The 14,225-nt window shown below is 32.0% G+C and overlaps 2 protein-coding genes across 2 annotated transcripts; one reads left to right on the top strand and one right to left on the bottom strand.

Moving 5' to 3' along the window:
• Positions 1 to 193: 193 nt before the first annotated feature.
• Positions 194 to 6,465, bottom strand: LOC135834971 (uncharacterized). The gene is made up of 10 exons (XM_065348987.1): positions 6,154 to 6,465; positions 5,914 to 6,085; positions 5,620 to 5,844; positions 5,434 to 5,539; positions 5,150 to 5,347; positions 4,849 to 5,065; positions 4,622 to 4,753; positions 1,053 to 1,274; positions 824 to 970; positions 194 to 747 (listed from the first exon to the last, which is right to left on the bottom strand). Exons 1-10 carry the CDS (start codon positions 6,284 to 6,286, stop codon positions 326 to 328), a joined length of 1,974 nt encoding a protein of 657 aa, XP_065205059.1. The 5' UTR covers positions 6,287 to 6,465; the 3' UTR covers positions 194 to 325.
• Positions 6,466 to 6,695: 230 nt separating this feature from the next.
• Positions 6,696 to 9,189, top strand: LOC135834982 (apyrase). The gene is made up of 5 exons (XM_065348999.1): positions 6,696 to 6,937; positions 6,996 to 7,567; positions 7,646 to 7,849; positions 7,927 to 8,084; positions 8,160 to 9,189. Exons 1-5 carry the CDS (start codon positions 6,882 to 6,884, stop codon positions 8,370 to 8,372), a joined length of 1,203 nt encoding a protein of 400 aa, XP_065205071.1. The 5' UTR covers positions 6,696 to 6,881; the 3' UTR covers positions 8,373 to 9,189.
• Positions 9,190 to 14,225: the final 5,036 nt, after the last annotated feature.

The following is a 14,225-nucleotide window of genomic DNA, read 5'->3' as shown; positions in this document are numbered from 1 at the left end:
ACATTTGGTGGAAAATTTCCCGAAGCAAGATCGATTTTCATTTCATGATGAACTTGGAGATCTAGTCGTATGTAGATATATTTTTTACACAAAATTTCGTAATCATTTTCTAAGATTTACCGAATTTCAGATTGATTTTTCACGATGCGAGATTCAAAAATGATACAAAAAACAAAAAAATTCAAAGAAAACATTTCTTTAACAAGACAAATGTATTTACAAAAAAACATTTCATAATATAATTATTCAATAACTTAAAAATTGAAAACAGCAGTGTTGCGAAACTTCGAAAAAAAAACACAAGGGGGAGGAATATCGAGTTGGTTCATTTCAAAGGATGCGATAAAAATATCCGTTGGACCCACATCGTGGTCTTGCTACATACGGGGCATTTTTTATTTACAAAATGACTACCACAGGACTCGCATAAACACATGTGACCGCAAGGTTGGCACGCGTGAGTGTAGACTTTTTTCTTACAGGTGAGACAACAATGCAGAGGAGGTTCTGATTCTGTATCTTCGATTTCTACTGGAGCCGAAGTATCTGAACTGAATACCAGTAATACTTTCGGTTTGGAGATTGGCTCGTTGGTTTTTTCATCAGGTTTTTCTTCTTTTATAACGTTCTCGATTGATTCACATTGTACGAAGTCTGGCGATAAATCGGGTTCCAATGATTCTTCGACGCTTTCAGTTTCCGAGTACTCTTGTTCTTCTACTTCTTCGACAATGAAGTCGTCGAAATCTGTAATAAAAAAGGAGTATTAGCAATTGCGAAGGCCAGATGAAGTTCATAGGATAGAGAAGGAGATGAAATGTACCGATAGAATCGTCATTATGAACGTATTCCGATTTCACTTCTGAATTATCGCCGTAATCGAGATCATAAGCTTGCGGATCGTCTTCGTCGTATTCGATATCATGCATTTCGTACTGATCCGAATTATCGTCGGCGAATTCGATATCACCTGAAAAGTACAAAATTTTAAATTAATGAGTATTTTATTTTTATTAAAACAGAAATATATCAGATATTTTGAAAATATGTACCATCGTCGTTGAAATCCAAAGCAGCAGTCATCGTTGTACGAGTGATTTCTTCGAGGTATTTATCGAAAGCGTATTTATTGGTACTGTATCGTGCCACAGAATTACGTATTTTTTTCTCGTGATTTTTAAACGAGCAGTTACCGGTCCATTTGGGAGGTGCTCCACGTTGCTGCAGTTCCATAAATGCGTCCGAGTATTTTTTCTCGATGATTATCAAACTTCCTGTAAATTAAAACGAGTTAGCAAAATGAAAAAGGCAAATAAATGAACGGAAAAAGAAAACTTTCCGAACAGGCAGTCGCAGATTTGAATGAAACCAAGCTATAGATCGAAAGAGCGCGTTTTAAAACCCTCGTAACCAAAATTTCAGAGGCTGGAATTTATTTTTGGATTTTTTGAAAATTTTGAAAATTCAAAAAAATTGCTCCAAGGGGATTTTCAAGTTTTTTCACGAAAGGAAATTTTTTTGAGCAAAGTGAACCAATGTGAATAATTTCTTTTGGCTTCCACATCAAACCTTTGGGTCATTCTGGAACCTCCAGCGATTTTTTGATTATTTCCAGAAATTTTCAATCATTCTGGAATGGCTAGAAAAAACGTTGGTGGAAGCTTATTGGGCACCCCCTCGACAGTTTTTTGATTGGGGGGGGGGGGGTCACCGGCAAATTACAGGGGTGTGAGTTCAACAGTGAATTTTTGACTTACTTACTTATTTGTGTATTTCATGAAAAATAAGACCTTTACTCAATTAAAAAAAAAAAGTAATTTTAGCTAAAAAAATATCGAAAAAGTAAACAGAAAAGTAACAAAAAGAAAATAAAACATTGCAATGCACATTTTGAAAAAAAATCAAAAAAACCAACTACAATATACTGATGGAGAATTAAAATTTTGGCAACCAATTGAGATTTTTTGCAATTTCATTTTACAACAAAAAAAAACAATTTTTGGAAAAAAGCGAGATTTTGGTTATTTTTGGCAAAAAAGGTCAAATTTTTTGGACAATTTTCGAAAAAAGTGAAATTTCTTAGAATTTTTTGCAAACGACTAAAAATGTTGCTAAAAACCGAGAATTTCTGACAATTTTTTGCAAAAAGCAAAACTTTGTTCATTTTAAGAAAAAACAGAACGTTTTACAAATTACCTATTGGCAAAATGTAATACTTTTTGTTATTGGCAATTTCTTGCAAGAAAACGAAATTTTGAGATAATTTTTGGAAATGAAAATTACATTAACAATATTTTGCTTCAAATCGAGAATTTACTTCAAAAAGCAAGACTTTTTGAAATTTTTAGTTCTGCTAATTTTTGAAAAAACGAGAATTTTTTACAATTTTGTCCAAAAAACAAGATTTACAATTTTGTCAAACACCAGGACTTTTTAAGCATTACAAGCAAAATACTTTTTGGCAATTTCTTGCAAAAGAAGAGAGGAGACTTGATAAAAAACGAAAATTTTCGTCCATTTTTAGCAAAAGGTCTTATTTTTTATTAGAGTTGTAAAAACGGTTCCATTTTTTGCCAAAATTGTTAAAAATAATCCATTTTTGCTTGAAAAAAGCTCTGTTTTAAATTTCATAAAAACCTGTTTTTTTGGCATAGTCTTATTTTGCAAAATTGTAAAAAAGTTGTTTTTTGCAAACGTTTTAAAATGAGTTCTGTTTTTTGTCAAAATTATCAAAACTGCATTTCTGAGCCAGAATTGCAATTTTCAAAATTGAAAAAAAAATGTTTTGTTTTCTCAGAATTAAATAAAGACTTTTATAGTGTAGGAATTGCTGAAATGTCCTACTTTTTGTCAAACATGAGGTTCAAATTTTTGCTCAAATTGCAAAAAAATACTCTTTTTTTAAATTGAAAGAATTTTAATGTTTTCACAAATTTGCATAAAAATTACAAAAAAAGAATTTTTTTTGCAGAAGTTCCAAAAAGTTTTGTTTTTTGTCAAAATTGCAAAAAAAAATAAATTTTTGTTGCAAAATTGCAATTCTTAAAATTAAAAAAATTAGCTTTTTTCAAAATTTTCTGTTTCTTTGTTGTTTTTTTTTGTAGAAATTGCTAAGATGTCCAATTTCTGCCACAGATGCCAAAAAGATTTAAATTTCTGCTAAAATTGCAAAAAAAATCATTTTCTTTAAATTGAAAATTTTTTTCATGTTTTTTAAAATTAGTTATAACTAGATTTTTTTGTCAGAAAGTCCTAATCTGCCATAAAATTGTAAATAGGTTCTGTTTTTTGCAAAAGTTACAAGAAAGTTTAGTTTTTCGTCAAAATTTTCAAAACAGCATTTTTGTGCCAAAATTGCAATTTACAGAATTTCTTTTTGAAAAAAACATAAATTATTTCTATAATTTTTTTTTTAAATTGAATAAAACCTTTTTTAGTTTAAAAATTGCTGAAACATCCAACTACTTGTCAAAAATGAGGTTCAAATTTTTGCTAAAGTTGCAAAAAATACTTTTTTTTTCGAATTGAAAAAATTTTGATGTTTTTACAAATTTACATAAAAAATTACTAAAAAGTAAATATCAAGTTTTTTGTAAAAGTTTCAAAAAAGTTTTGTTTTTTGTCAAAATTGCCAAAAAAATTATTTTGTGGCAAAATTGCAATTCTCAAAATTGAAAAAAAAGCTTTTTTCAAAATTTTCTGTTTCTTTGTTTTTTAAAAATTGAATAAATATTTTTTTTTTGTAGAAAAAATTGAAAACAATTTTTTATGTTTTTGAAAATTAGTAATAATTAGCATTTTTTGTCAGAAAGTCCTATTCTGCTATAAAATTGTAAATAGGTTCTGTTTTTTGCAAAAGTTTCAAAAGTTTTGTCTTTTGTCAAAATTGTCAAAAAAAACATTTTTGTGCCAAAATTGTATTTCCTGGAATTTTTCGTTTTTTTCTTCAACATGACATGATTTTTTTTTAAAGAAATCGCTAAAATGTCCAATTTTATCAAAAATGCAAAAAAATCAATTTTTTGCTAAAACTTTGCTAAAACTGCAAAAAAATATCTACTAAATAATTTGATTTTTTAAAGATTTGCATAAAAATTAGTGAAGAGCTAAAAAACCAGGTTTTTTTGTCAAAGTTGAAAAAAAAAGTTCTATTTTGCCAAAATTGTTGTTTTTTAAGCAAAAATCCCAAAAAAGATGTTTTTGCCAAAAAACTATTTTTGTGCAAAAATTGCTTTGCCAAAATTTTAAAAAATCATGCATTCTTTATAAGTTAATGGCTTTTTACTTCAGAATTAAATTTGCAAAACTTGCTTAAATGCCCTGCTTTTCGTCAAAGATCCAAAAAAAGGTCCAACTTTTTGCTAAAATTGGTATTTTTTTTCAAATTGAAAATTTTTACGAGTAAAAATTGTTGTTTTGTCAATTTGTTAAAAAAGTTTAAAAATTGCTCTTGAATATTTTTAAATTTTCAAAAATAACCCAAAAAATGAATCTTAGCATCTAAAATTTTGGTTACAAGGGTTTTATAGGGCATACTCTTTCCATCTAGCTTAGTTTCGTTCAAATAGGAGCCTGTGTTGAAGAACTCTTCCTGTGAGGAAGACACGATTTGGATACGTACTCGTGAAAGACCAGATAGCATCTTGACGAGTGTTACCACGAATAGAATGCATCAATTGTTTATTGAGCAGCTTCAATTCGATGTTGGACCGGCTCGGATCACTGTCGAGGGAAACCTGCTCAGCTATAGGTCCTATAAAAAGACCAAGAATAATTCAATTAATCCCTCGTATCGTCACAATAAAGCTATCGAACTCCGAAGAGCATATTTTACACGACGAAGCTTACCACTGAACCAACAATTTTGAATATATTCTAGCAACGGTACCACTCCTGGAACACCCATATACGGAGCCAGCCTATCTTTCACAGCATCCAATCCATCTATAAGCTTCTCAGGGGGTAACAAAGGTAAAACTTGTATCATTTGAATACAAGAGTAAAACGGTAACTCGGCGTGAAGCAGGTTAATCAAGTCTAAATTTCTCATCTCCTTTCTCATTTCCTAAAATGAATACAAAAAATTGACGACTCATTAAATAATGTTAGATCCAAAGTTGTGAAAAGAAAATCGTCTAAAAAAAATTACCTGAGCGAAATGGAACCAACAATTGACGATGTCGCAATTAGGAAAAACATCTTGTATAGCAGACACTAGACCTTCATCGGTACCGGTGTATAAAGTGGTAGGGTTCCACAGAGGTTCTTCTTCGTGGATTTTTTGGAAAACTTCGCTGTAGGCTGTTTTTGATTTCAATTGCATGCCAACGTAAGCAATAGGGTACGCCTAAAAACAATTAAATTCTCGAAATTAAAAGTTGAAAAATAAAACCGAATGATCTAGGTATTTTCAACACCTGTTAGCCTACTTACCACATTGCTAATAATTTTCACCACGATGAGTATCTGCTTCAGAGTCTGGCAAACGAATTTTTTGAACTGGTAAATAGAAAATGTCTGATCATCCGAACTCAATAATCTGCAGAATAAGGAAATCAATAGTTAAACTCCAAGTATAGGATCAAATCGACTTGAAAAATCAGCAAAAATACAACATACTCTCTCATAATCGGCGATAAATACAAAATAGAATGATTTCCGATCGCATCGATGAAAAAAGGTTGACCATTGATGTTAGAAAATTCGGAAAAATCCGGCGATTGCATCAATTTAGAGAAATCAGCCAAAGACTTGGGTATTTTTCGTTTAGTGAACTGCCTTCTTCTCTGCATACGTCTTAAAAAACTAGGATAATTTAATCGAGTCACTGCTCGAGGGGATGCTCTGAAACAACAGCAATATTATTATTAATACCGATGGAGAATCGAATTGCAAGTTTGAGGTAATATTTACCCAGTCGTTTCTTCGAGAAATATTCTCCTCAGAGGGACGACTTCGTTAGCACTTCTTTCCAAAATACGTCTTTCCAATTCGCAAAATTCAGCTTCGAAATGATCCGGTGGATGGTTATGGGTTCCTTTGTACTTGATCCTGTCATTTTTAGTGAAATTGGCGCAAACATTTCCTGTAATTTAAACGAAGATGAGTCGATACAGATACATTTCAGGTGAAAAAATATTCAAAAAATCGTACCTCTGACTCGGCAACTTCTTACTTGACAGTTCAAGTACAATTTGTTATGGAGTTTTTGCGATAAACGGAAATAATATCCGTCTCCGTTGGTGTATTTAACGCCCGTTACCGATATAATTATATCGACGGGCATCTTCCATCCGATTTATTCGACGGTTCCGGCGATAGATATTTTTGAAAAATTTATAAATTCGAATTATTTGGCGGTTTTAATAATACGACGAACGTTCGAAACAAACACAAATTCCATCACACGTCATTTTTTCCATTTTAAATTTTACAAAAAGATTCAATAACAAAATGATAGAGCGTCAAAATCGCAAACCACAGAAAAACAAACCAGTGCGCATGCGCGAAACGCAAATTTCTCGTTACCTACTTATTTAACCTACTCGTTTTCAATTTGAGAATGCGCATTCTCGTTCTTTCACCGTTTTTGACTCTCAAACGTCCGTGAATTTTGAACGAACGAGAACGAATCACCAATCTCGTTCGTTCATTCGTTCGTTAGTTGTGAAAATAGCAAGATTCGCCAAAAATTCGCAGATAGTGATAAAAATAATCTCCAAATGATGGGAAATCCTTAGAAAATTTCTTAATTACACGTTTGCTAAACGTTTAATCTTATTGTAAACTTAAGATAGATAATTAGTCAGTTATGTGAGGTCATAATTCATCCCGAACTCTTGTAAAAATGCCGCACCTCGTAGTTTTAAAACCATATCAATATGAAGAGCAGGTACAACAAGAAAGTATATGGGTGTAAGAACGTATTCAACTTTAGGTAAGAAAAGCCGAATTTTTCTCGCCAAATTTCCAATTCTAATCGAGTTATTTTACAGGATGTCGTTACGAGATTGGAGACAAGCTTTGAATTCATCGCCGACATATCGTATGTCCAATGGAACGTTACGATTTCAAGTCAAATTCGTTACCTTTATCACCATCTTGGGATTATTCGTCCTGTTCTACGCCTACAGCGAATACAACGGAAACATGACGTATTTAAAAGAATACCAACAACGTAAATCTTCGGATTATAATTACACTTACCCACTGACCCATCCTAAAATAGTAGTCAACGGTCTAGAGTACCGAATTGGAATAGTTACCGATTTGGATACTCGTTCTAAAGTCGAGAAAAATCAATACTCGTGGATTAGTTATTACCTCAAAGGTAATCTAATATGGGATTCGGATCGTAAAACGGTATCAGTTTATTGGGATAAGAATCCTACTACGCTCCAGTCTTCGTACGGTGCTGGTGGCCGAGGAATGGAGTTATCAGAATTGGTTGTTTTTGATGGGAAATTGCTGACGTTCGATGATAGAACCGGTATCGTTTACCAAGTCATAGACGATGGTGTTATACCTTGGGTTATACTGATGGATGGAAATGGAAAATCTGCCAAAGGTATTCAGAAATCGATAAATTCACATTAAGGGTGTGTTTTTATTGTTGGGTAATCGTTGGACGTTCTCTTTTTTCTAGGTTTCAAGTCCGAATGGGCTACGGTGAAGAATAATAAACTACATGTCGGCAGCATGGGTAAAGAATGGACTACTCCGAAAGGTGATTACGTTAACCATAATCCAATGTGGATTAAAACGATTACTTCCGATGGCCAAGTCAAACATATTGATTGGAATAATAACTATAGAAAATTAAGACAAACCGTCGATATTGATTTCCCAGGTATAAATAAAATACGCTCTCTTTTCTATAAACGTATTAGTAAAAAAAAATTAACCCTACTTATGCTTTGGAAATAGGTTACATGATCCACGAATCCGGTGTCTGGAGTGATATTCATAAGAAATGGTTCTTTTTACCTCGTCGAAGTTCCCAATCACCGTACGAAGAGACAGCTGACGAATACAAAGGGACCAATATTCTACTAATAGCTGATGAAAATTTCGATAGAATAAGTGTAAGTGTTCCAATTCTCGTTCAACGTTCATATCTGCAATTTTACTCTATTTTCATATTATTTTTTCGTCTCTAGGTTAAAAATATCGGCATCTTGAATCCTACGAGAGGATTCTCAACGTTCAAATTCCTTCCAGTTACCAACGATTATGTTATAGCTGCTTTAAAATCTGAAGAATATAATGGTACGTGTGCCACGTACATTACGGTGTTTACCATTGACGGTGAAATACTTCTACCGGATAAGAAAATAGCTGATTTGAAATACGAGGGACTGGAGTTCGTCTAATTCATCTAGTATTTTCACCGGATACGTACCTTTTGAGACCGTCATCTCGATACCGTTCTTCCGTCCAATACCTTTATCGTCGTACTGTTCGCAGTGCTGATTACATCTTGAAAATATTATTTACGAAACGTGAAACGTTTTTGGTCGAATTTCACTTCATATTTCATCGGTTGAACCTAATAATATTGTGAAAGTTGAAGAAACGTACTTATGTTGGTCCTTGAAGGATTTAGGGTTATGCTCGATCGATGCTGAGATGTGTCTTTATTTTTTTTTTACTGTTGATGGTTGAATTATGAACGAATGGACTAGGTATGCATTCTGTAGTGATCTTTTCTCAAGAGAGGTACGAGTATTTTATTGCGTAATGAATGATGCTTGATTTTGATATTACCAAAGAGAAGGCTTTTGTGCAAGGATTGATTTTTCGCTTCAAAACCGCTTACGAAGATGAAAAATTGTTCGTAAACCCAGTGATGAAATTTGGAGAAATTACCCCCAGAATTTCAAAAAATTGTTTTCATCTGTTTGAAATCTCCTAGAGATTTTTTTTTGTTACAAATAGCAAGATTTATGATGAATTGATGAACGGAAATGTTGGTAAGTTGAATTGAAAATGAAAGGAACAGGTGTGAATTATTGTTATCATTACCAACAATCATCGTGATTAATTTTTGTAATTTATTGCGTATTTTTTATACCTACGTGTTTCTATCGATTATTTATCTCCTTTTCGTTTATAGCTAATTGGTCTGAAATTATCCCTAAGTTTGTTATTTTTTTGTTGTTTCGTGAAAATAAATTTGTTAACATCTCAGTTCGCCTTTTTTTTTTTTTTTTTTGTAACACTTCAACGTACAAAAATTAGGGGATCGAGTTTTATTTTTTGATTTTCAAAAATTCAAAAACTAGTGAAAAGAATTAAAATTTGATGAGTTATGAATGAATGAAAGGATGAATTTTTGCTGACCTGCATTTTAGATTTCTCGAATCGTTAGGCCTTCTCTAGTTTTGAAAAAAATTCGGAATTTCAAGTTTTTGGAAAATTCCATAAAAAATATTGCGAAAGCACCTGCGGAACTAGGCACACTTCTTGATGAACTTTTTTTTGTTGCAAAAACGAGGTATATTGCACTGAAAATAAGAGCAACTTTGCCAAAAAAAAAGAGCGATTTTGTCAAAAAAATGAGCAATTTTGCCCAAAATTTAAGCAATTGAGTTAAAAATGAGCAATATGTCAAAGTTGAGTGATTTCGCCAAAAACAAGCAATTTCACCAAAAAAGAGCAATAATTTTGTCAAAAATGAGCAGTTCTGACCAAAATGAGCAATTTAGGCGAAAAATAATAGTCCGGCATATGACAATAGGAATAATTGCGCCCCCCCCCCCCCGCCGATCCTCCGGGACAACATTTTTCTTAAAGGGGACATCCTAAGGAACATTTTAATGCGAAGTTGCCAAAAAAAAGGTTGGCCTTACTTACAAAATGGCGGCCATTTTGATTGACAGGTCAGCCGAAATCGCAGATTTTGCGTTACATAGGACTTGCACAAACTTTTTCAAACTTTACAAAGGTAGATCGAAAGATCATGCAAAAATTTATCACCTGTCCAAATTTCAAGTGCTAAAGTGCGTTTTTCGATTTTTGGTGAATTTTTGAAAATCGAATTCAGCCCAAAAATGAGGGGGGGAAATCAAAATTTTACCAAATTGACCAAGAAAGCTGAAATTTGGGATATAGCCTATTTTCGACATGCCAAATCGATTGGAAACGGTTTCAACCCGTTTTGAGAAGTTCTGGAGCCTCCAGCAGATTTTTGAAACTCGAAATTCCCACAAAATTCCATCAAATTGGAGTTGTAAAGCTAAAATTCATTCTAAAAACTAGTTTCAATACGCTACGAAGTACTGCAGGTGAATTTCAAGTCGTTTTGGAGGCTCCAGCGACTTTTTGAAAATCCCTGAAACCTCCATCAGATTTTTGAATCTTTTAAATTTTCACAAAATTTTATCAAATGGAGATGGAAAGCTGAAATTTACTCTACACTCCAATTTTAACACCCTCGGAAGACGACTTTAGGTGGGTTCAAGTAATTTTAGGGCCACCACTGCCACCAGCGACTTTTTTTGAAAATTACTGGAGCCTCTAGCAGATTTTTGGAACTTTAAATTTTCACAAAATTTCATCAAATGGAGATGGAAAGCTGAAATTTATTCCACACTTCAATTTTAACACCCTCTGAAGACGATTTCAGGTGGGTTCAAGTCATTTTAGGGCCTCCAGCGACTTTTTTGAAAATTACTGGAGCCTCCAGTAGATTTTTGAAACTTGAAATTTCCCCAACATTAATTTATCAAATGGAGTTTGCAAGCTGAAATTTACTTCGCAGACTACATGGTGGTTTCAAATGGTTTTGAAGCTTCCAGCTACTTTTAGGAAATTTCAATTTTCCAAAAAAACGTCATACAACCTTTCAAAAAGTGGCTGGAGGCTCCAAAAAGACTTGAAATTCACCAGCAGTCAACTTTGTAGCATATTGAAATTAGTGTGCAGAATGAATTTCGACTCTCCATCTTGGTTTAATAACATTTTGGGGAAATTTCAAGTTTCAAAAATCTACTGGAGGCTCCAGTAATTCTCAAAAAAGTCGTTGAAGGCTCTAAAATGACTTGAAATCCACCAGAAGTCGTTTTCAGAGGGTGTTAAAATTGGAGTATAGAGTAAATGTCAGCTTTCCATCTCTATTTGATAACATTTTGTGAAAATTTAAAGTTTCAAAAATCTGCTGGTAAAAAGTCGCCGGATGCTCCAAAACAACTTGAAATTCACCTGCAGTACTTCGTAGCGTATTGAAACTAGTTTTTAGAATGAATTTTAGCTTTACAACTCCAATTTGATGGAATTTTGTGGGAATTTCGAGTTTCAAAAATCTGCTGGAGGCTCCAGAACTTCTCAAAACGGGTTGAAACCGTTTCCAATCGATTTGGCATGTCGAAAATAGGCTATATCCCAAATTTCAGCTTTCTTGGTCAATTTGGTAAAATTTTGATTTCCCCCCCTCATTTTTGGCCTGAATTCGATTTTCAAAAATTCACCAAAAATCGAAAAACGCACTTTAGCACTTGAAATTTGGACAGGTGATAAATTTTTGCATGATCTTTCGATCTACCTTTGTAAAGTTTGAAAAAGTTTGTGCAAGTCCTATGTTAAAACGCAAAATCTGCGATTTCGGCTGACCTGTCAATCAAAATGGCCGCCATTTTGTAAGTAAGGCCAACTTTTTTTTTGGCAACTTCGCATTAAAATGTTCCTTAGGATGTCCCCTTTAAGAAAAATGTTGTCCCGGAGGATCGGCGGGGGGGGGGGGGGGTGCAATTACTCCTATTGTCATATGCCGGACTAATATGTGTATAAATTTCGGGAAAACTTTCAAAAAATGAGCAATTTATTCCAAAAATTAACAATTTGCCCAAAATTTATCAATAAAGTCAACAAAATGAGCAGTTTTCCTTCAAAATGAGCAACTTTTTTAAAAATAAGCAATTTGGATGATAAATCTATCGTCGATAAATTAGCAATTAGCACAAAAATGAGCAATTCTTTCCAAAAAAGAACAATAATTTGCCCAAAAATTAGCACTGAAGTCAAAAAATGAGCAATTTAAAAAAAAAAATCAACGTGGGTAAAAGGGATAAATAAATTTAGACAAAAAATTAACAATTTAGCAAAAAAATGTCCAAATTTTCCAAAAATGAGGAGGAATTTGGCCAAAAAATGATCGATTGAGTCAAAAAACGATCACTACTATTTTTCCAAAGTGAATAATTATGTTAAAAATGAGGAATTTGCCCAAAAATTAGCGAAAAATGAGCAATTTTTCCTGTATGAGCAATTTTTTAAATAAGCATTTTAGAATTTGGATGATCAATTTTAATTTAGCAAAAAAAATGAGCAATTTTTTCCAAAAATGAACAATTTGCCCAAAAATTATCAATAAAGTCAAAGAATGAGCAGTTTTCCCTCAAAATGAGTAACTTTTTACAAAATAAGCAATTTGGATAATGAATTTCTCAAAAAATTAGCAATTTAGCACAAAAATGAACACTTTGCCCAAAAATTAGCACTAAAGTCAAAAAATGAGCAATTTACCAAAAAAAAAACCAATGTGGGTACATATTCAAAAGGGATAAACAACTTAGCCAAAAAATTAACAATTTAGCAAAAAAATGTGCAAATTTTCCAAAAATGAGACATTTGGCCAAAAAATGATCGATTTAGTCAAAAAAAGATCAATTATTTTCCAAAGTGAATAATTATTTTAAAAATGAGCAATTTTCTCAAAATAAGCAATATTTTCAAAAACGAACAATTTGCCCAAAAATGATTAATTACCTGATAAAGATTGAGTTAAGCACCTAATTTTGCCAAAAAATGAGAAATTTTCTCCCAAAATGAGCAAATTTGTCAAAAACGAAGAAGTTTTTCAAAAATTAGCAATTTGAGTAAAATGGATCAATTTATCCAGAAAATAATCAATTTTTTTCCAAAGCGAATAATTATTTTAAAAAATGAGCAATGTTTACAAAAATGAACAATTTGCCCAAAAATAATTAATGAATCTGGTCAAAAATGAGTAAGTAGGTACCTACCTAATTTTGCCAAAAGCTGAGAAATTTTCTTCCAAAATGAGCGAAGTCAAAAACGAGGAAGTTTTTCAAAAATTAGCAAATTTGGGTGAAATGGATCAATTTAGCCAAAAAATGATCAATTTTTCAACAAAATTTGGAATTTGACCAAAAATGATCGATTGAGCCAAAAAACGATCAATTTTTTCTCAAAGTGAATAATTATTTAAAAAATGAGCAATTTTCTCGAAATAAGCAATGTTTTCAAAAATGAACAATTTGCCCAAAAATGATTAATGGTTTGATCAATAATGAGTAAGTACCTAGGTAATTTAGCCAAAAAATGAGAAAAATTACTCCCAAAATGAGCAAATTTGTCAAAAACGAGGAAGTTTTTCAAAAATGAGCAATTTGGGTAAAATGGATCAATTTAGCCAGAAAAGAGTCATTTTAGCCATAAAATGATCACTTTTTTCAAAAAAATTTAGAATTTGACCAAGAATGATCGATTGAGCCAAAAAATGATCAATTTTGTTCCAAAGTGAATAATTATTTTAAAAAATAAGCAATGTTTTCAAGAATGAACAATTTGCCCAGAAATGATCAGCGATCTGACCAAAAACAAGTAGGTACCTAATTTAGCCAAAAAATGAGAAATTTTCTCCCAAAATGAGCAAATTTGTCAAAAACGAGGAAGTTCATCAAAAATTAGCAAATTAGGGTAAAACAATTTATTCAAAAAATAATCAATTCTTCAAGAAATTTGAAATTCGACCAAAAATGATCAATATAGAGCCAAAAAACGATCAATTTTTTCCCAAAGTGAATAATTATTTTAAAAAATGAGCAATTTCCTCAAAATGAGCTGTATGTTTTTAAAAATGAACAATTTGCCCAAAAATGATTAACGGTCTGATCAAAAATGAGTAGTACCTAAGTTGGCCAAAAAATAAGCAATTTTTTCCCAAAATGAGCAAATTTGCCAAAAACGAGCATTGTAATAAATAAAAACAGCAAGCATATTTCTTTCAAAAAAATCAAAAATGAGCACTTTTTTCAAAAACATTGAACATTTTCGCTTTGAAAAAATTTCTAATTTTTTTTGACAAAATGGGCACATTATTTTTTCCAAATCATGAATTTTATTATTTTGGAAAATAGGACCAATCATTTTCAGTTCTTTACCAAAAAAGTTGCCGAAAAAAATTAGCATTTTTTAGTGTCATA

Source organism: Planococcus citri, chromosome 1 (assembly GCF_950023065.1).
Source record: "Planococcus citri chromosome 1, ihPlaCitr1.1, whole genome shotgun sequence".
NCBI lineage: Eukaryota > Metazoa > Arthropoda > Insecta > Hemiptera > Pseudococcidae > Planococcus > Planococcus citri.
Note: the sequence above shows the minus strand (reverse complement) of the source record. Positions and strands in the feature narration are given on the sequence as shown.

Coding starts and splice junctions, on each gene's coding strand:
- LOC135834971 (XM_065348987.1), bottom strand. CDS start 6,286: ATGCCCGTCGATATAATTATATCGGTAACGGGCGTTAAATACACCAAC. Junction 1,275..4,621: donor TGCTATCTGGTCTTTCACGA/GTACGTATCCAA, acceptor TTTAATTTACAG/GAAGTTTGATAATCATCGAG. Junction 971..1,052: donor TTTGGATTTCAACGACGATG/GTACATATTTTC, acceptor TGTACTTTTCAG/GTGATATCGAATTCGCCGAC.
- LOC135834982 (XM_065348999.1), top strand. CDS start 6,882: ATGAAGAGCAGGTACAACAAGAAAGTATATGGGTGTAAGAACGTATTC. Junction 7,568..7,645: donor AAATGGAAAATCTGCCAAAG/GTATTCAGAAAT, acceptor TCTTTTTTCTAG/GTTTCAAGTCCGAATGGGCT. Junction 8,085..8,159: donor AAAATTTCGATAGAATAAGT/GTAAGTGTTCCA, acceptor TTTCGTCTCTAG/GTTAAAAATATCGGCATCTT.